At 39.9% G+C, this 22,617-nt stretch overlaps 1 protein-coding gene across 1 annotated transcript in view; it reads right to left on the bottom strand.

Moving 5' to 3' along the window:
* The window catches only part of slit3 (slit homolog 3 (Drosophila)), a 209,869-nt gene that overhangs the window by 164,210 nt on the left and 23,042 nt on the right, over positions 1 to 22,617 (bottom strand). The window contains exon 4 of the mRNA XM_047584852.1: positions 21,918 to 21,989. Coding sequence (XP_047440808.1) covers positions 21,918 to 21,989 — 72 coding nt within the window. The remainder of the gene's footprint in view (positions 1 to 21,917; positions 21,990 to 22,617) is intronic.

Below are 22,617 nucleotides of genomic sequence, written 5' to 3'. Positions count from 1 at the left end.
CTAGTTCATCAGTTTTTCATTTTTTTTTTTTTTATTGAAATAAACTGACCGCAAAATGCCTGTAAAATGCAAACATCTACATTAATACAGAAACTTTTATAAAACTGGAAAAGCACTGGGCCTGAAATCAACAAAAATCATATTTAATGCCATAGAGAAATCTTTATGTTTTAAATCAATAAAGTAATAGATCTATTACTTTAATATTTTATGTTCAGTTCAGCCATATGAGATTCTGTAATTGTGTCTAATGAACAAATGGTACAACATGACCCATGGTCTTCATGGGATGCCATTTACCGTTGTAATATCAAGTCCACGATTGGTTCTGCCTGCATTTTGATTTCAAAAATTCCAAAGTCATGCACACTCCCTGGTCTGGAGAGGAGCCAGGAAAATATTTCATTTTAGCTTTTAATAATGGTTGAACTCATTAAAATCTTAAAAGACAAGGCTTTTGAAAATGGTCTCCACGTCTGGTTTATTACTCAATCAGCTGCATGAATATGCTAATACTGAGCCTGTAAACGAGTTTACCAGACATGTTGGGGGCTAAGTGTAACCTGCTGTGCTGTTAATGTACTGGTCAGCCACACGGAAAAGTGATCATTCCTTTCCTAACAGTTTTAAACGATTCAAAGAAAAGATAAATTCATGTCTAATGAGAGAATCAAGTCAAAAGAAATAAAAACCAAGGGTTTGTACAGTATTCCAATAAACACACATAGACTCACGTGCACAGAAGCACAAACATTTTCTGACACACAAACACAAGCAAACAGACCTGAACACAAAGTTGAATACAAACACAGATGGACACGTATGCAGCTAAATACACACACGTACACAGTGACCACAAGCGCTGCTCCGTCAGGCACCACAGAAATGAGAGAGGTCATCTGATGAAAGAGTGGAGGATAATTGATGATATTTCTGTGCTGGAGCCTCTTCCACAATAAAACAGATTTCACATCTGTTTTGTCGATGAGCCTGGACAGTTGAGAATTGGGAGCAGAACCCTCAAAAGGTGACAGCAAAAGAAGCCACATTCCCCATGGTACAAGCTGGAGTTACTGCAGTTATGATGTCTTCTTTTTTTTATATTTAAGGCATGATACATGCATGATAGCTATGTTGCAAAGTAAGTTCTGCAAACGCCCACTAACCCTGAAGAAAGGGCAGAGAGGAATATTGGCCGTTAAAAGACAGAGGAAATAAAAAAAGATTAAAGTGGAGGAAGAGACCAAAGCCTCACCCTTTACACTTAATACTGAGGGCTCAGAGAGAAGGACAGCGAGAAGCACAGGAACAAAAATAGAGAGAGAAATATTCTTCTAGAATACACATTCAGCTTCTACAGAGATGGACAAGCTGCACTGGCTGCTGACAACAAAAAGCTTTCCAATGCATGTATCCATTTTACATGGACAAATATATTCAGAAAGTATATGAAACTTATGAACAATGATTCAGACAGTGTTTGAAGTAAAGAAAACATCAGATAAAAGAAATAACCAGTCATTTATTGCCCAATGAAAAAAACAAACTATACCCCTGGACTATGGATTCTTCTGCAGCATTAAAAACTGTGCAACAAATTCAGTCCGACTGAGAGAGAGTGAGAGGCAGATAGAGAGCAGAGGTGAAGAGAAGAGGACAGAAAACAGACAGAGAGATATTCTCTTGCGGTTTACTCCGGCACATAGGTTAATTCTATTATTGCAGTTCTGCAGAGTGGAAAGTAAGGATGACACTTTAGATTGAAAACAAATGTCAGAAGAGACGAGTTTCTGAACGTCTGTGGAGAGTGGATGGGTGGACAGAGAGCACAAACTGCACTTTTCACCAGAGAAAACAGTCATAGAGAGTAGTTGATAGAAGAAAATCTGTAAAATATTGCAGTGCAAGCACAAGATATTCATATTGTCAGATGTCAAAAATCAACATCACCGGCATGAGGATGATTTGTAACAAAATTTGGTGAAAACTTTTGGTAAATGAGACATAAAGTGATTTAAAGTACGGAGTAAAGTAGAGATTGAAAGGAAGATAAAGGGAGGGGGAAAACGACTGTATGAGGCAACAGCAGAAGGGTTGTTTCAGGGTTCAGAAATTATGCAATAACCCTTGTCTCTGCACAGACCTGTCAGAGTAGTTAAGTCTCTAGGGGTCTCTGATGTACACGTATGTGTACGTGTACGTTAAAGGTAAATAACCCAATAGGTCTGGAAGAGCACTTAGACAAAAGAGCAGAACAGCAAAAGCTTAGCACAGCCTTGACCCATCTCACACACACACACACACACACGTCAGGCACACGGACAAACATCGTTTAATGGCTTTTTGGGTCAGCACTGAAAGCAAGGCATCATGGGAGTCATATCTAACCTTACAAGCGTCTGTACTGCTGCCTGCTCTTAACCTATAACCCCACCAACCAAGACCAGATTTCAAGTACACCTCAGCCCTTGGTGCTCTGTCAGGTCGAGTTAAGACTAGTGAGATCTCTGTATGAGGCAGTTCAGAATTAGCAAAAAGTTTTTGCGAAGTTGTGTCATACAGAACAACACTGAAAGGGATGTGAATCGGTGAGAAGGTTATTGTTCTGACCTTTCCTAGAACACTAAGAAAGTATTAAATCTGACAGAATCACCACACACAGAAGTCCACTAAGACATACTATCCAAGACTACTTCCTGAAGATGAAAAGGTCAAAACCCAGTGCTAGAAAATAGCTGAAATCTAGACAGAACTTTAAACTGAGAGAAAATGATACAGACTCATTTATGGTTGACCTAAACCTTCAAAAGAAATACTCAAAACAACGCAAATATAAGTGTACCTGTTTAACAACCACTAGAAATATATTTAAAGTTAAATTACAGTTTTACTAAGGACGACTCCTGGAAATGATTAGGGAAGTACTCTTACATACTTTACAATTAGTGGTGGAATCTGATTCTTTAATAACACACAACTATAACTAGAGAAGAAACATAAAACAGGTGTTTAGACAAAAGAGAATGCGAAGTTGACTTTACTTTCAAAGTAGCCCTCACACATAAACACACTGCTGCAACTTAAAATGTTATGTGAATATCCTTGTCTTTTTTACCTGAAAATATCTGCTACCGTTTTTCCTCAAGATTTCTTAACAAATAAAAAACAAATAAAAAAACAGATGCTGTATCTGTTAAAGTTGACTGTGCCGTCATGGCAACTGTTTCCACAGCAGAGGTTGACAGAGTTGTGATTAGGCCAATTAGGTTGAGGGCTAATTAAGGGATGCATTTAAAGCTGTGTAAATGAGTGACTACACTAAATAACTCACATGCAAGCACACCACACACACACTCTGTATTGCGCTCGTTTCCTGGAGACTAGACCAAGTCCTCATACTTAAATTTTAATGATTTACGTTTTGAGGAACCTGCTTTTAGCCTCCAAAAAAGAGGGACACAGCAGGAGTTGGGTCAACATAATGTAACTGTGCAAAAAGTGTTGTTAACACACAGAGAGAGAGAGAGAGAGAGAGAACATAATAGACAGGAGGCCTGTACTTGTCTTTGCATGGCTGCAGTTCACTGACCCATTGCAGACAGCAGGGAACTCCCTCAGCACTGCAGTCCGGTGTGTTTGTGTGTGTGCATACATGCACGTCAGCATATATATTTCAATGCAAACCCGTGTGTACGTTCTGTGTGTGTGTTTCTGAATGCCTTCTTACCTACATGAACCTTGCTTCCGCCCGCGTGTGAATGTGTGTGTGTGTTTTCAGGTACAGGGCCCTTCCTCCCAGTTCAGTTTTCACTCAGCAGATTTCATTAACGGGGCTCCTTGAGGAGTCTTTCATCTCACAGGCTTTTCCGGAAAGGCAGAATGGTCTATTTACCAGGGGAGCACCGCCAAAAAGCTGAAACTGCTATTATTACTACATCTACCTCCAGAATTAGACCAGTGATTAATACTAGGTCTGTAAGTGAGTGTATAGTATGTCTGCAGTGTGTGTGTGTGTGTGTGGTAGAAGTGACTTACAGCAGTACAAAGAGTAGGAAACACTCTAGAGAAAAAGACGGATTAGCAGAGGGGAAGAGAGACGTTTGTTTTATTGCCCATTAAGTGTTTTAAACCTCAAAGTGAACCATTTAATATTGAGTCTCTCTTTGCCTAAATCCAGGGATACTTTTAAGGAATTTGTTTCCGCAGTTATCTTGAAACTTCAAACAGAAGCATGATTTATAATGCAACTCAAGGCTAGGGTCACTAATGGACATAATCAGAATCTAAACAAGCAGAACTAACTTACAGAAATAAACTCAGATTTTATTTGTTTGGACGATACACAGGAAAAGCTGATATTTGTGATAATGTCGAGGAACAAGCTTGTGGAAGAAAACATGAGAATGTGAATTCTGTGCCTCACTGTGTTTACAATGGTCACTAATATGGAACTCGTAATGAAAGAAAGACTGTTTAGATCTCATCGGAAAAACAAAGACGTGGAATCAATAATTTCATATCTGACACATTTCACACCTACACTGGCAATTTGTAAAGTACCGAGTTAAATCTGAGGCGGACTTTGAACAAGACAAGCACTCATGAAGCTCACTGACAGGGCAGTGCTGCTGTCGGACACAAAGAGTCAAACTCTTGAACTGGACACACACACAATGGGCTTGAAGGAACTCCAATTATCCAAAAAATGCCAGAGGAAACAAGTGAGAGGATTGTATCTGTGCTGGGGAGTAGAACACAAAATACAAGCTATCAGAGATGCCACAATTTAGGCAGAGTAGAAAATACAATGGCAAAAAAATGTAATATTTTCTCAAATCTAGACATGTCCCAGTGAAAACGTTCTTCTGGACCACATGTCGAACTCCCGTCTGTTTTAAGGTGATAAATTTCAAGCCACATGCTTTTCTGAGTGTGAGAGTGTTTCCAACATGATCTATACCTTCAGAAATGTCAGGACAGCATAGTTTAGGGGCTGACCTGTGCCTCTCTGGGATGTCAGGCTTTGGCAGCAAATGTTTGTGGGGACCAGAGTAGAAAAGAGGATAGGAGAAGAAAAACAAGAGAAGACGAGCAGGATGTGATTTATGTCAGTGTTGATTGTTGACTTAGTCTCTCATTCTCATTTACTCTTTATCCCTTTCTCGCATTCTGCCATTTATCTTTCAGTCTTCTCTCTTCTCTTTTCTGTCACTGGATGGGGCTCTCATTTTGGTTTTCTTTTACACACATGCAGAAAAACATCCTCATGGGAATTAAACCTGTCAGCATGCATCAAATGGCAAAAAGTGTCACTAGGAAGACTGTAACGGATACAAATAAAACAAGATTGCCTACAAAAGATGTGAAGATAGAAAAAAGTCTGGTTTGAAGGAAATCAACCAAAATCAACCGACTCAAGATAACAAATGCTGATGATCATCATGATGAAGAAAAACTGTGATGATGATGATGATGATGATGACTCCTTCGCTGAAATACGCTGTTGCGTTTTCTAAATTGGGTACTTAGACACTCCAATTGGCTCCAGAAGATGTTTTTGGCCAACTGGAGGCCTGTAATTATACACACTGATATGTTTTAGATGATGAGAATGAAGCTCACACACACACACAAAAAAAAATAAAAAATGCAGACACACATAGTCTCACACACACATAATGTCTGCCACTCTAGACTTGGCAAGATTTTCAAAGAAATCGGGCATCAGGGCCCCAAAGTGTGCATCTGTTTGTGTGTGTACGTGTGTTCAAAGCCTTATTCCCGTCATTTAAAACATAATCCATATATGAGTGTGGTAGGTCTGCAGTGTTCCAGGAAGGAGTGTGTAACCATTTGTGTGAGTGTGAGTGTGTGTGTGTGTTAACGAGACGGGGCTAATTAAAATCAGAACAGCTTCAGAGCATAGCTATGCTCGCCTTCCATGACATTACTGCATGTCATCAGATACACACATAAACTCGTGAATACAAGCACATATAAAAAAAAAAGCAGACAAACTCGGAGAAAGCACAAACACACACAAAATGTGATCCACAGAAATGTAAACACACAGATCTCTGGCATCTTTGCAGTCTCTCAAAGCCAACAATGTTAAATTCTTTCCGCCTATATGCCTCCCACAATCCTTTGTGTTTGCGGGCCTGTGACGTCAGAGACGCCTCTTGAGTTTTTTCTCTCGTCTGATTGTCTGAGTGTTGGCCTTTAATAAAGCAACAATGATAATCTATGATGAGTGCTCTCCAGTTCACAGATCCATGCTTTTGTGATTTGATTGTCTAACTTGGTCAAGGTGAGGTCACTGTTGGAGAAGCAGAGTTATAAACCAGATAATATCTCAATGTGAATTTATGTTAAGTTAGTTCTTAACCAGGACGGAACAGAAAACAAAGTACTAGAGTCTGCCAAGCTGTCAAGAAAGTGCAAATATTTAAATGTCAAGACTGGCTAAGAAGAATGCTGAATGAGAAACAAACTGTAATTATGACACAACTGGTAAACAGGCCGCTTTTGGTCAATATTTTTCTACACCCTAACAAGAAGATTTAAGATTCCTACAAAGGAATGCGAGGTTTTCACATCTACATGACTGTACCACTCCCAGTTTTTACAGTTGTTCTCAATGATCTGTTTTGAAGTAGGGAAAACATGACAAACAAACCAGCAAATACATTATTGCCAACCTAACAATGATGCTTAGAATGCTACTGAGTTGCCATAAACTCCGTAAAGAGGGATGAATGTATTAACTGTCTAAACCCCAAGAACTACAAGGTTCCCTCTCATGTGAGCCACCAGCATCCACGCTTCACTGCATTCTTCTGGATATCATCCAGTTCAGTTTTGGAACATTTTCCCATCATTTTTTGTTTGTATAATAATGATGGGTGTAATGACTATGTTCTGGTTTTGAGAAGGGGCAGAAAAGTGGAAGTCCAACTTAATGTTGTCAGCAGAGCGCTCGCTGCACAATTACACATCTTCTCGCTATTGATATGACGCTTGTCCATTAGTCAGAAAATGAATCCTCTATCAGACATTACACACATGCACAAACATTAAAGTTTATACCCCTGCAACAGTGCCTGGACACTTTTCACAAAATAATATGACCACATGCACTTCAGACTTCAGAGGGTCCATATGTTCCCCTCCCCTGTCTGTGCTTGTGTGTTTGCGTGCACTTGTGCATGTCTGTCTGTTTGTTCATCATAATAACCCTACAAAGACGGTCTAATGAATGTCAGATGTTTCTGTGACTCAGGCTTGATTCACTCAGAGCAAATATGGAAGAAATGCCAAATATGTCAGAAATAGGACAAGGATGAGGGCCCAGAAAGATAAGGAAAGGCCAATTAAAAATTACAATACTTTCCTGAATGATACTGAAACTAATTAATGATAATAGCTATCATGTTAACATGTAGTTCAATAAGATGAAGTAAAACACAAAACTGTTCCAACTTTCATTTTTCATTTAAACAATGGCCATTTTTATTTAATAAGATTATTTAATGGGCTTGGCATCATTATACTTTTAACCACTTAGTAACGCTGGGGAATGATTTCATTGGCTATGAATGCATGTGCAATCTGCCAGAAAAACGCACGTTTGATTTCTCTGGCTGGCACAAAGAGTGTGTGTAACACACTCCAACATACACATAAATGCACGACAGAAGGATCAGTGGGCACCTTGTCAGCAAGGTGGCATTAATGTGTTTATGCATGTGTATGTTTGTGTGTGTGTGTGTGTGTGTGTGTGTGTGTAGACATGCTCATGCTCTTGTCAGCCAACAGTTCATCAGCAGTGTGTCCAACACCTTGTAAAGAACAGGCGCCGTGTCTGCTACCAAAGACAGATTTTTTTTTTTCAGAAGATGTTTGCTTCCTAACAGTGTCATAAAACTGTGACATCACTGACACTTAGATCCTAAACAGTTGTGGCTATGGGTTGATTCCTTTTATTTTTGCCTCCAGACTATCACTATTCTTTCACATTTACACAATGCACCTTGATGAAGACATGAAAGCATCATCATAGCTTACAGAAAGACTCCATGCGGACGATCATACTTTTGATATGCTGATGTTGACACAGTAGCTTTGGTGCTGAATTGATTTTGGTTGGACAAACCTGTTGGGAATCAGCCTGTCAATTCTCTCACAGAGCTGGAAGAGCTGAAGCAGTTGCAACAGAGGAGTGGAAACGCAGCCAAGGAGCGGCCAGTGACATCACCTCTTAAGTGACCACTTGAAAGTGACCACCAGGCAGTGGGTGGCGTGGACTTCAGTAGCACTCCGCACCACTTGACGCCTTCGGCTGTTTATTTAGCTTGGTCTCTCGCGAATACTAACTGATGCCGGCATTTATTTTCTCTCTCTCTCTTAGGTTCTTGATCTTTCTGCGTCTATGTCTCACAAGCTCGCTCTGTCATTTCCTCTGCAGCATATGTCTAACCCAGACATCCTCTGTCTGTCTCACTCTCAACAACATGATTATTTGTTCTGGTCTGTGTGTTTCTAGATATTACACACGCTCTTTTTCTGGTACTTCTGTCGTACTTCTCTCTTTGATTCTTTATGACTCTGTCTCTCTCCTTTTTTTTCTGTGTCTCTTTAAATATAATTACAACTATGAGTGCGTTTACATGCACTGAGTAACTGGGTTACTACTTTTGATTCCAATGTTCTAACGCCTGAACTAGTTTGAACTACTACAATGTCATGTAAACAAGAAATCAGATTGTTGTATCACATCAGGGGTTATAAGAAACATATTTCTCCTACCAAATTTTTTCTAGATGTGTTTTCTACATGTATGCATGCATATGACAAATACTACTGGGACAGATGTGATATTAAGAGACAACAGATAACACTGCATCCTCATATTCAAACTGCTTTTCGTCAAAGCCAGATTAAAACTGGTGCTGATAACAGTTGCCATTTGAACTTTTCAGTAATTAAGACACAATTTTGGTAAAAGGGAAATCCTCTGATGTTTCTTGCCTATTATTTCAATGTATGTTTCATACGTGGGAGATCTGCAACGTACATGTCAAACAGTGGTTTAACAGTAGCCAGTAACCCGATGTACAGTATCTGTCTTCATTTAAAGTCTCACTACACTCTCCCTCTTTCATATTTTCTCACATTTTAATTTATTTTCTTTCATTCTCTCTATATCATCCTCTGCTCTCTTCACTTGCTCTTTTTCCGTCCTTGTCTTTATTTCAGTTGTGATCATTTTTTCTCTTGGAATGTGTCTGTATCGCCACAGTTTATTTCTCCTTTGTCTGTGTTGGTAGGAACAGCTGCCAGTTTATTGATGTTTAGCGGTGGAGACAAATTTTTCCGTACATCAAACATCCCTCTGCCATCATCATCATCATCATCGACGACGTCATCATCATCATCTTATCCTGCTGGCATTTGAAATTTGTTTTTCTTTCTCCCACACTCCCACGATTTTTTTTTCCTGTATAGAGGTGGCTCTTTACTGTAGCCAGTGTGACTATCGTGAACATAGTACTACAAGCACACAGAATGCTCCTGAGGTTTCATGGACGGAGGATGTGTGTTTTTCCGTTTATCTATTTATATCAGGCCCATTCATCAAGCATACACATATAGATCTGTAAGTTAGAGTTTATTTCAAGCTTGAGAGCGTTAGTGGCAGCACAAAGTTTCCATTTATTACCAAATATAATGAGCAATCTGGCATGTGGATGTGGTGACAGAATTATTGGCTTTAAATTGAAATATATCACTGTCACACATCCATTCATCGTTACATTCATCCATTTATACATCGTGCGTCGTTACTTTCTATTGACACCAATAGCTGAATTTTGGCACAACTACAGTGAATGATGCATCTCACTACAGCGGTGTCACATTTCCAAAATTATACAAATTACTCCATGGGAGATGCCGTAATTACAGCAAAGAAACAAGCTGACAGATTTATTTATAGAAGAAGCGTTGGAGTACTGGTTTTTGTGGAGAGTTTGAGTTTCACACTGTGCAAATGCAATATTATGGGCTTGTCATAGAGATCAGATGTCTCTTTAGTATAATTACTGCAAAAGTTTATGTAAAGCTGGAGCAACTTTGCAACAGTTTTCGACAAGTAGAGCAATCTAAATGATGCTTGATGTGAGTCACTTCTATTGTTTTATATCAGGGACGCTGTGGTGACTTGGTGGCCTTATAAAACGAAACTACAAATTAGCGGCCAGGCAAGTGGAGCCTATTGTCTTTGAATGAAACAGAAACCTATCACAGGCATGCTGAGACACACACAAGGCCATGGGGCTACACCACAAGCGTGACGCTGTGCTTGTAAAAGTGACCAAAATTCAGGATGACAATTTCTCAGAGAACAATGTGTGCGGCAGAGTGGCAGAGAGGTGGAGTGGAGTCCTCTCCACTCCACCACTGAGTGCTGTTTGTTTCTATTTTTGCTCTCATTTCTAAATATATATGCACTTCTTTCATCTCGCCACACATTTTATTCTGGTCTGTGCATTAAGTCTAAGCATCTGTGAGTTTTTATGTAACATTTAGCCTTCTTGCAGATGGACGCATACCTTGAAAAAGAGAAGGATATCTAAAGACGGCAAAGAAGTACCAACACATAATCACTCAAATCACATAAACTATAACACATGAGTCAACTCAGAATGTGAAAGCAGATGCTCCTACTGTACAAACACACAAATAAATCCACGTGCGCTTACAAATACAACATATGGCAATTAGTACCCACACAAGGAAACACTTCTGATGTGTTTCCTTGTGAACCAGTAATTATTTTACTGGTCAAAATCAAAGCTGTATGAAAATAACATAAAATAACATAAAGAAGAAAAGAAGAGGAAAGTGTCTTTCGTGGTTTCCTATTTCTTAAACATACAGATGCACATTCTAGTTTCATCATGTTTACTTCATGTTAGGACAACAAAACAGCTAATGCTGTGCTTCTCTTACTATTTACACGTGCACACACAACACGCACTGACGTCTACGCGCGTTTCAACCGTGAGAAGAATTCTCAACCCAAACAAGATAAACCCTCATGTTTGTAACCAGACAGGAGCAACATACACAAACTGTCATGGCTTTTTAAGATCTTTAATTATCTCTCTCAGCCTAAAAGTAGCCATCTCTTACATGCCCACGGTGCTCTTTTAGTTGATTTTCCAAACAACATTAACCTTTTTTTTCTTACACTGCAGTATGTCTTTATTTTCATAGGATCAGCTATAAATTATGCTTCAAATGCAACATTATTGACTTAAAAAAAAGTTTTAACCTCAAATGACAAATGTAAATGTTTTTAAGGTAAATGTTAAACTAAGAATGCAGAACTATTTAAAAGTTCAAAGCTTTCTGTTTGAATTCAACAGGTGGAGCCCCGACTCTTACATAATAAATCTGGAAAGCCATGTTTGAGACTGACTAGGTGTCTGTATGGGTTTGTTTTCACACACACACACATAGATACAAGCACACGCATGAGGTGTGTGTGTGTGTCTGTGCATGTGTGTGTGTTTTAGACAGGCAGGAAGAGACAGAGGTAGAGAGAGGCAGGGAAACTGCAAATACCATCAGTGTGTATTCAATTCTGAAGTGTTTTTTGTGAGTGTTTGTATGCGACGTATAAATATATCTGTGCAGGTTTTAAAGTGGCTTTGCGGCATTCTGTATTTAGAAGAGGCCTGGTCAAATCTCCTCTTACCCCATTCATGTGGCTGCTCTCTCTCTCTCTCTCTCTGTCTGTCTCTCTCTCTCTCTCTCTGTCTGTCTCTCTTTCTGTCTTTCTGCTGAGTCTTTCATTTCCTCTATCTTCAACCCCCTCTCCAGTTACACTGTTGCCTCTCCACGCACTGTAAATCAAAATCTTTATGTCAGTATCTTTTCTTTCCATCTGTTCCCTCTCTTCCTCATCTCAGTCTCCACATATCTACAGACATCGCTTCAACATTTTTTTGTACATGAACCCTCGCAGCACTTCAACAAAATGTGCAGGCTCACTTGTTCACTGTTCTTCTTTTTCCCCAATGTTGAAACAATGAAATGAAAGGAAAAATCAACACAAGGTGTTGTTCCACCGATGGCTGCCAGAACAGTTTCAGTGCTCCTTTCTCCTCCCCTACTGGAGAAGTCAGCGCTGTTCTTCCTGGACACATGTGTTGTTCAATGATGTTGCTATAACTTGCCTCCAGGAACAAAACCACACTGTATGCCATCCCTCACCTAGAAAGGTGCGTCTAAAAACTCTCTTGCTGCTTTTCTCAATACTTAACCGTCATACCTCTATTTTCTTTGCTTTCTTTCCCCCTTTTTATTGCAGGAATCTAGGAGAAAGAAATCTTTCTGAGACATGCCCCCCACCCTCTCACCTCCTCCATCTCGCCATCATCCCTTCTTCCCCCCTTCGGCCAATAAACTTCCTTCTAACTCTAGAAGAAACCCATTAAGTTAAATAAAAATAGTGCCAAATATATTAAAATACTCTTTTTAATTGACATCTGACCAATATACTTTTGTGACTCCTCATTCAGTTGGAAACACTTGACACATCGGTATCCCGACATCTGCAGATGAGGAGAGATGAAAAGAGAGGCAGAACTGGTATTTGTTTGTGTCTCTCCAAAGTAGTATGTGGCCTCATGTGTACATCTGTAGTGTTTCTGTTACTGTGTCTGTGACAGTAAGATACAGAGAGTGTTTGTGGGTCCTTCCACGCACGTGTATCTGTGTGTATACGACGCTGATTACACGCGAGCAATAATAACAGTTTTGGTTCATTTGTAACAATCAGACCTCACGTAAACAGTATAAATCACAAGCTGAAACATACACACGCACGCACATTCTCCTGTGAGCCCATACTCGGAAAGCATAACTCTTTTACACATCCACATTTTGCATGTGTGTTCGAGACATTAGCCAGTTCCAGCCATGTAGTCTGTAGCCATAATAATGGAAAACAACAAAGAAGGCTGTAGACCTCCTACAAAGAAAGAACGTTACACACTGACTTTCATTCACTAAACCCAAATGTCAGCCTCATCAAACAATATATCTGCAATATGTTCAAGCATCTGAAGTGGGTGCATAAGTCAAAGGTTAAGTCAGTTTTTCCATTTATAGAATAGTCATTGTGAAGAAACGGCATCACCAAAGTGATAAAAAATATTCAAGTTTTGTGGACATCATCTGAATTTAACAATCAAATCGAGTTAAAAATGAAATCGACAGATCCTTCAAAGTCACATTAGTTTATTTCTTATAATGAAACACTTTTAGCCTCTACAATGGGGTCAAAATTGATCTTGACAGGCAATTTAATAACACAGGCTTGACAACTAGATGATCTCAGACATCTCTGCAGTATCTGTGCATGGGAGTTTGATGTCAGGAAAATCTTGTGGTTAAAGAAAACTACATTTGTAACCTGCATGAAAGTCACCCTTGGTCTCTGCCTTCGATCACAAAAGGCCGTCTGTATTGATACTGACTGTTAGCATTGAAAGTAAATTTTAAGGTGCAGATTTGTCCAAAAGACTGTAATTGTATGTCATTTTATGTTTCAGAGAGGTTTCCCAAAGCTTTAAACCCTCAAAATTTCAGACTTTGAGGCAGCTTTTGTTTAGTAGTATTTAGTATTACTTTTTGTAGCCTTTTTTTTTTTTTTTTTTTTTTTATACTTTTTAGATTCCATGTACACAGACAGACATTTCAACACTATTCTGACCCCACCCTAAGCTGGAGCTTCAATTAATACTGATGAAAAGTCCACCTGTCGCCTTAAATCTGGAAACACATTTTGTTTTCCTGAATTTGGAAGTAGTTGATTGAAGACAGACACCTTTACATGATATCACAATGACGCTGTAACAGCAGTTAGTATGTAGGTCAGTGTTGTCTGCTACAACATATTTATTTGAAACCGGCAATGACACATTCTTACTGGATGATTTAAGGTGTAAAATTAAATCAAACCATCAGAACATGAGCACATGAGCACTGCCCGTGACACTATGAAAATTGTTTCACTATAAAATTGCTAAAGAGACACTGAATTTAAAGTTAACCGGTCCTTTCTATCATTTATACACATGAATCTAATTATGAGGTGGCATTTTATTGGTTTAGTGGTTTCTCTTTTGTCAGTAATGAAGTGTTGTCTATCACTCCATTGTGCTTTTACTACTGCAACCCACCACCGCCCTTGCACACACAAAAACACACACAAGCGGGCCAGTAGCCAGTTGCCAGGTTTTAAAACATCCTTTAGGAAAAATAAAGCATCTAAAATGAGAGCCAGATCATTAGTCTGCTCTGTAAGAAGGAAAAAGGAGGTCAACAATCAACAAAAGCCTCTATTTTCTTATTTGGAGAAATTACCTACTGCCCTATTTATTCCTCCAGCGTCCCCTAATCGCCTCTGTCTCCTTCTGTTCTGTCTTTTCCCTTCACTCTTTCTCTTGTCTTCACCTGTTATCCAACCTTCCCCAGTCATGGCCTGCCCTCCCTCACTTCTCTCCTCCCTCCCTCTCCTCCTCCAGCTTTCCAGTGAGCTGCGTCTGTTTTCGATTAGTGTTCTCATGTAAACCTAAATTGTGATTAAACAAACACTGTGTGAGTGCGCTTGGACCTGTATCAAGTTTGCCTCTTCTTAAAACCCCGCACAGACTGATACACACGTACACACCCGAGCAAAGCCAGAGAGCCACATATCGAAGTAGACATGTACAAACAAATGGAAGACATTTACAAACATATAGGCAAATATGGGGACCGAGCAGACACACAAATTACTGAACTATGTAGCATTCATAAAGGACTACACACATAGGCTTGTTCAATCAAGCATATGCCACATACTGTGTAGCCCTGCACATATATACTGTATATGCTAATTGCACAGATTAAGACATGCAGCATCGATCACAATCATGGACATAAGCAAATACAGACGAATAGATGGACACACAAGGATTTACAGTATGTATCTACACATCTGTCCTGTTGAAGTAAACAGGAAAGTCTAAGAGTATGTGTACTAGGAGCTGAGCGCTTACTTCCAAATCACCTTTATTTGTGAGGTGAAATTACTACCACATGCTGCCTCTGTGCTATTTCAGTGCAAACATATAAAAATTCTTTGCCATATATATATATAAAAAAAGAAAATCAACAGGCATGCAGCCTCCCACAAACCTTTCATAGGTTCTGGCCCTGTGGCGAGCTAGCTAACTGGCTAGCTGCTAAGGTAGGCAGCTGAAAGGGAAAGGTGTTGCTGCTGTGAACTGAAAGCACGTCTGGTTGGTGTATTCTGCCTGGCTGAGGAACACTCTGGCTTGTTTTATTCACACTTACACACTTGCACACAGAGACTTTATGACTTTTGGAGTCTTGATTGCTTTCACAGGAAGAGAACCCAACTTAACTTGTGCATTCAGACTAAAAACCTGTGAAATAAGGTAAAACAGGTCCTAAATGTGGTCACAGAATTGGACAAAATTAAAAGCACAGAATATATAGTAAAAGGAATAGAGACTACATATTTTCATTCATATATTTGTCCTGAATATTTACTGTCTGTATCTACAGCAAGTGACACAGATTTGAAAGACTCATTGGTAACAAGTCAAATGTGGACGTACTAAATTTGTGAAGGTTCTCAGTCATCAAGCTGTAGTCAAAAGGTGTTAAATAAAGGCAACTGAACTAGAATTTCTTGAAGAAAAGAAGATATTCTACAAGTCCAGTTGCCTTTATTCAACGCCTTTTGGTCTGACATACTATAGACTCATCTACAAGTAAAAGGATTTGCTATGTAGTTGACAAAAGATGGTGTTCTAAGCTCTGGTTGCATGTCTAACCATCTTGTATATTTTACCACCCCAAATGTATCCAAGTAAAGCAAGCCCAACATAAAAAAAAAAAAATGGTAGTCGGACAAAGCTACAGTACCTCTTGTTGCCGTTACCACTCCGTTGAGAAAGAAAAAACAAAGCTCAGGCTGAGTTGCCCTGTCTGTAATCAGCACGGGGAATCCAATGGTAGGAACCAAAGTCAAAGATGGTGTTGTGAACATGTATTTAATAGTCCAAATCTCTCAAATTTTAATTTGCTTTGTCTCTCTCTCTCACTCTTCAATATCTCTACAGTGTGTATTTATCTAACAAATGTCTTACAAAATCGCACCGTCACTTGAGCTGCACAAACACACGTCACTGTGAGCCAACACATTTTAGAGAAAGGGCAGTCCCATTCCTTCTGAAATACCATTCAATATCAACTATGGGCCCTGGGGCGCAGCTCTGTCCTGGAGCCTATGAGTTTCCTGGTGCAGTGTCAAGCAAGAGCTGCTGCTGCCATTTTAATCAAATGGCATGTTTTCCCCTGATTTATTGAGCAATTACACAAAGTAAGATTTTAAGGCTTGATGTAAGGAAGATTGATAAACATGTTAAAAATGCACACACAGTTCATTGGTGTGTCTGGGCCTTGTGGTGCAGCTGCGTGTCAGGTCCTACAAGCCTTGTGGTGAAGCTGCATACCATGGTTTGTACATCTGAGTCATGTTTAATTATTAGTAAGTTCTGTCGTGGGTGTGTGGTTTGGTATAAAGTCTGCAATGCTCCAACACACACACTCACTCAAACACACACACTACACTGCACAGACCCACGCTTCTACAGCCAGTGTCTGCGGTGTTAAATCAGTGGAAGAGGTGGCGTGAGAGAGATATATTTTTTTGTGTGCTGCTGTGTGTTTGTGACTTATTTGTTCCTCCCCAGCACCCCGTATCGTGAAAACCAAACAAAGGGCCTGCAGCCCTGTGACAAGAAGACTCTCTTACAATTCTTGACGGCAACGCCGACATCAAAGCTGCTTGTCCTGTTTGTGTAGCACTGGGTGTCGGAAAGAGAGTCCATGTGGTAAAAAGTAAAAAGAAAGAAAGTCAATGAGTGAACCTGATAATGATGAAAAAGAATAGTCACACGTGAGTTCATACAGTTTACACGCACCCCTCACCCTTCCAGACCATTCCTACCAATCGTCAGTGAGGCTCTGTTCATCGCAGCCAATCACTGGACACATAGTGCGCACCCACTTCCTGTAACACTAACCATAACATTCCAGCAGGTAAACTACGGCAGTCGCCTCTAAATGGACAATTAGCCAAGATTAAAGGCAACCTCCTCGTCTTTCTCCATTACCTTAATTAGGAGGAAAAGACATCTCAAATGACCCCCTGCTACTTCAACCTTCCCTCCCTCTCATTCCTCTCTCTTCGTCCGGCTTCTTTTCTCCTGACTGAACCAGCGATTGTATTTACAGTAACTGGTAAGGGTTAGGACCACACTTTCACATCTGGAAGCTACGCTACAGCATTTGGAGGTTAAGTAGCTTGCACAAGGGTAACCTAATGGTGCTCAAGAGTGTATCTCATTACCATTACCATGCAGTCATCAGTGCAGGGACATAAACTGGCAACCTCCCAAGTCTTGAGTTGCTGACCTTTAGAATCATGCTGGTCACTTTTGCCATATTTTACTCCTGTTTCATCCAGTGTCACTACCTATTTTCCGAGCCTTTTGCTTAACATTTTAAGATGTTTATCTAATGCTTTTTATCCATCCTGATCTACAGTCAGTGAGCACGTAGAGATGAAGTATCATTCTCACGGACACTTTGAATAAAATCTTTCACTAGCCCGTTGTAACTGATGGTAGGTGGATTGAGGTGAACAATAAACGCAATTTTTAATTATAATTAAACAATGGAACATTTTAAATATATTGAAATATGTTTGAAGTATATTGATGGATTTTAGTCAGAATCAATTTATTAGGTACACTGGTTAAAATGAAAGTGTAATGAACTTGGAAGAAGCACAATAATGCTCCAGCTACATGGCAATACAGAGCTCTGCCCATACATGCATTATGTAATCCTCATCATCGGAGGTCCAACTACAGCCTTAATGGTGAAGAAAAAAGGGAAATATCTCTTTGGTCTGACATTACTCCATCGTCCTCCTCATGCACCCATGCAAACTAATGAAATGTAACCTGAGCTGCTTTAATGGAGGCCAATGATGTTTCCTCATCAGTATCACTGGCTGTAAACCAGACCTAGTTCAAATGCACAGAGGGTGGCACTTTCACAAGCACGCAAACACACACCCACAAACTCCCAGAGGAGAAAGTGAAGATATCAGGACGAGGCACAGTCTGCGTCAGTGTCAGTAGACAGAAGACTAACAGCCATCAAGTAACTTTAAGAAAAACCCTGCTACAGTGCAATGTGCAATGAAGTGCAAAATCCCTCTGACCAGTGGCGTTTATTTTCCTATTCAAGCTTTCTATGATTTTGTTGCACTTCAAACCAGAAATTCATTGCTCTATTAGCAAACATATTTTACTCAAAGCTCAAGCTTACAGTGTGAATCAGTGTGTGTCTGGGGGCATGTGCTGTGAGACCACAGTCTCTGCAAACTGTGGGGGGAACGACCGCAGACTGCACACGCTCAAACCCACAGACTCCAGTCCATGATCCATCTATCTCACCATCCCTATTTTTGTTTTCTCTCCCCCCTACAAAGCACACAGAGGGCCCCCAGATTCAGATCCTATCATCCATCTACACCAACCTTCATCCACCATCAGCAGCCATGTGCCCATCCGTCTCCCTTCACATGACCTCCCCACTACCTATTCTTCATCCATCTTTGTCAGGCACTCATCAGCCGCAATTATTGTTAAATTACATTTTTCCAAGGAGACAACCACTTTGATTGATTCATACACGTTGTTTATCTCAGCAGGATTAAAGACTATGCTAAAAAAAATATTATCCATCCTGATACCACTTGTCCTTATCCAGCCCCCCTAGTCAAAAGCAAAACCTCCACCCCAGGCCTGTTTTTCCTTAATGCTAGTCCAGCTCCTTCCATCTCCTCCCTTCTCCAAACCTCAGACCACAGGGTTTTAATAGGGGGGTTAAGAGGTAATTCCTATCACACTGCCATTATTTAATATCTAACCAAGGCTGACAGAGAGGAAGGTTACGAACCCAAACCAAAAAAGCCACCAGCAAACCTTCCTGTCTCCTCCTCCTTACTCTCCTGCTGTTATTCTCTCTTTAAGCCTCCCTCCCTCCAAGTTTTAGCTTTTCTCTCCCATAATTCAACATCCATTTCTTCCTTTTCTGTATTTGCCTGTGACATACTCTCTCTTCAGGAAACCTTTCTATTCACATTGCCACCACTTCCTTAATTTGTACGGTGTGGATGGGAGAAAATACACAGAAAAGATGGAAGAAAGAAAATGAGAAAAGTGGAAAGGAAAAAAAAAGAGCCCGAGGAAACTCCAGACACTGTAATTTAGATTGTGCTGATGGCAAAGTAGGGATATAAAGAATATGAGATTTATAATGTTAAGTTTGGAACACGTTCACCCTTTCCACTCTCCTGAGTTGTGTGAGAGGTCTATAGGGATGCATATTCAACCGGTGATAAATAAGAGCTATCGAGACCAATTAGGGGTTTTATAGAACAGTAAGCCAGGAGGTGGAGGAAATAAGACTGTCACTCAGGAAGAATAAGAAAAAGGATTGGAAAAAAAATAAATGACACAGTGGGGGTGTGAGTAAATGTGCAAGTGTGATGAAATACGGTGCTTGCCTGTGTTTGCATCTGCTATTCTGTGTGCCCCCGATTTTAACAAGAGGGGCTTCGACTGTGTGTGATCCTGGAAGCCACGGTTGACGTAAATGACAGCTCTCTTTCTACCATTACAGTCTAGTTCGCTGTCTTCAGCAATACATCACACACCACCACAAACATATGAAACACATGAATGGTCCGTCCATACTTTTAAATAGAGGTTTCACAGTGTGCACTCCACCAAGTAGATTTCATCTTTCTGTGGCTTTTCTGCCAACTCAATATATCACATTGAGGAAAGGATGCAGGAAATACAAATCCGTTCATTGTCATCAACATAAAGTACAATAATTATTACTGTATTGCAGTTTTTGTTATCCTTACAATTTTGAACTATTCTATTTCAAAATAAAAGTTCTGAACACCAGGATGTGTCCTCTCTTAAAGAGAATGTTACACATGAAGCATGTAAGGTAAACAGCTATTGTCCAATGAAAACCACGTATTTCCAAGAACTTTCCAAGAAATAAAAACAGCCTTGTTTAAACTTCATGGCAACAAATGTTGTAGATAATTTAGTTAGGTTTTAGGTAGACACGGGGGAACTGCATGAAACCACAAAGGAGCATTTCATGCATCAATTTAACTCAAAACCTGAAAATCTCAAAATATGTATATGCATCATTTTCACTGGACAGCAATGATCTATTATTTACTGCAGATAAACCTTTTGTTAACATTGGACGAGATGTGCTGTGGACAGATGAGCTGATGTACCGTGCAGCTCACGGTTAATTCAGCCCTCCAAATGAAATAATGGTGGGAAGGATTTGATTTGTTGAGGGATCCAAAGTTCATGAGAAATCAAACAATGTCCACAGAACTTTCCTCAACATCCATTTCAAGTTCAAGTGACTTTTGCAAAAGTACTGACAGCACCAGGAATTTATAGTATAAGCTGGAAAAATATGTTTAAATATTTTGTATTTTTATTTCCTTATTTCTATTTTAGAAATCTTTTGACATCTCAATACCTTGGTGCTGTTGTGACACTGGTTTGAAATTGGGATCCACTTTGGGTGGAAAATCTAAGCTGACTGAAGCTGTGGTTAATCTATGCAGATTTTTCATGTCTAGGCAATGAATCTGCGCTACTCGGATGTTTGTTTTCCAGCAGGGAACTCCTTAATTTTTTTTTTCTATCATTTAAAACTTCCATAAATTGAAACACAAATGATCATAAATATAACAATACACCTTTTTAACACTGAAAAGTTACAGTAGCTTCCAGGGTTTTCTGCCTCATGGAAACATTATAAAAGAGAATGAGAGAAGTGGGAAGTAATTTAAAGTCCCAGCACTGGTATTCCCTGTTCTAACATCTCCCAGCACACATACACATAGTCAAACACAAGAACATAGTCACTGATATGCAGGTAAAGCATCAATTCAGATTGCACACATAAGTGCATGATATGTAAACTCAGGAATACAGAAACAACCATTGTAGATACACAACCAAAAGCAATTGCCTAGACACTGAGAGGCAAACTCTAGATTCACTTGAAGGCAGCCCAATGTAAATGGCTATAAAGTTTAGATGGTGTTTCAACCTTCAGCCTAAACTGACAGAGACTCTCGGAGGATAAGACAAATAGAGACCCTGACAATCTGAGTGGAAAGAAAGAGTGCATATGGAGAAAGCAGAGGAAAAAAGAAGTAGACAGGGTGGATGCGCCGATGGGACAGAAACAGAGAGAGAGAGTATGTCTGGGAATGCGAGATGAAGAAGAAAGTGAATGAGGGCAAGTGGGAGGCTTCACTGCATCAGTATGACCTGCTCTTACACCCCGAATACTCTGGGAAAACTCCATATTCCTGAATAAAAATTCCTCACGAGTCCAAGCAAAACATTCACTCCAGCCACACGTCCACCTCTTAAAATTGTGTGAGTGCACACACATCTGACACGCACAGTCTTTTTCACCTTTCGACAGGAGCACAGAGACGCACTGTGTCACCTGGCGCAGGACTCAAGCCCTCGACTCGGATAAAAGTTCTGACATCGCACCACGGCCATGTTTTCAAACGGATCGCGTAACACATCAAAAGAGGCAGAACAGGAAAGAGGGAGTGATGGCAGGAGAGTCAAAGAGAGAGATCACGGGTGAAGAGATGGAGGAAAAAATGAAAGTGTACTCACAGTCGTCCTAGTTTGGGGTTGGACTGGAAGAGAAGCTCTGGGAGGAACTGGAGTTTGTTTCTGTTCAGGCGACTGTAGGGAGAAACAGGAGGAGAAACAAAAATAAAAGAAATTATGCTCGCCTTGAACAGAAAAAGGCAAAGACAGCCCAATAAATCACTCAGAGTACTGTTGTGTTGACTGAACAATCACCGCACAGCCAACTGAATCACCTCAAAGGTCAGTGGGTTCAAACTTATGGGAAAGTCTGTCTGGTTTCCTGTGATCATGACCTGCAGGTTATCACACTGTGTTTTGAGTATGTGTTTCAGGTTATCAGGTCCTAAGCTCCCTGAAGCCACTCATTACTATTAACCTTGCATTTGATTTGCAGGACTGTAAGAGGGAAGAGGGAAGTTAGTTTTTTCTGGTGTGGTCAAGTCATCTACACAAAACTGTTCAATAAAATCTGTTCAATAACAAAGTAGTTTTCTAGTTACTGAAATTACACTGTTGTCAGTATATGTTTAATATTTTTAGTACAAGTCCAAACTTGATTGTTAATGAACATTTGAAAAATGAACCATGATAACAAAGTCCACAAAAATGCATAAAATCCAAGACTTTACCCAAGAATCCATACTAACGGTGTGTTTCTCATTTATAAAACTGAAGAACATCCATCCTGTTTTAAACCACCAATACTGGCAAAGGCACATAT

This window comes from Mugil cephalus, chromosome 5 (genome assembly GCF_022458985.1).
Source record: "Mugil cephalus isolate CIBA_MC_2020 chromosome 5, CIBA_Mcephalus_1.1, whole genome shotgun sequence".
Lineage (NCBI taxonomy): Eukaryota > Metazoa > Chordata > Actinopteri > Mugiliformes > Mugilidae > Mugil > Mugil cephalus.
Note: the sequence above shows the minus strand (reverse complement) of the source record. Positions and strands in the feature narration are given on the sequence as shown.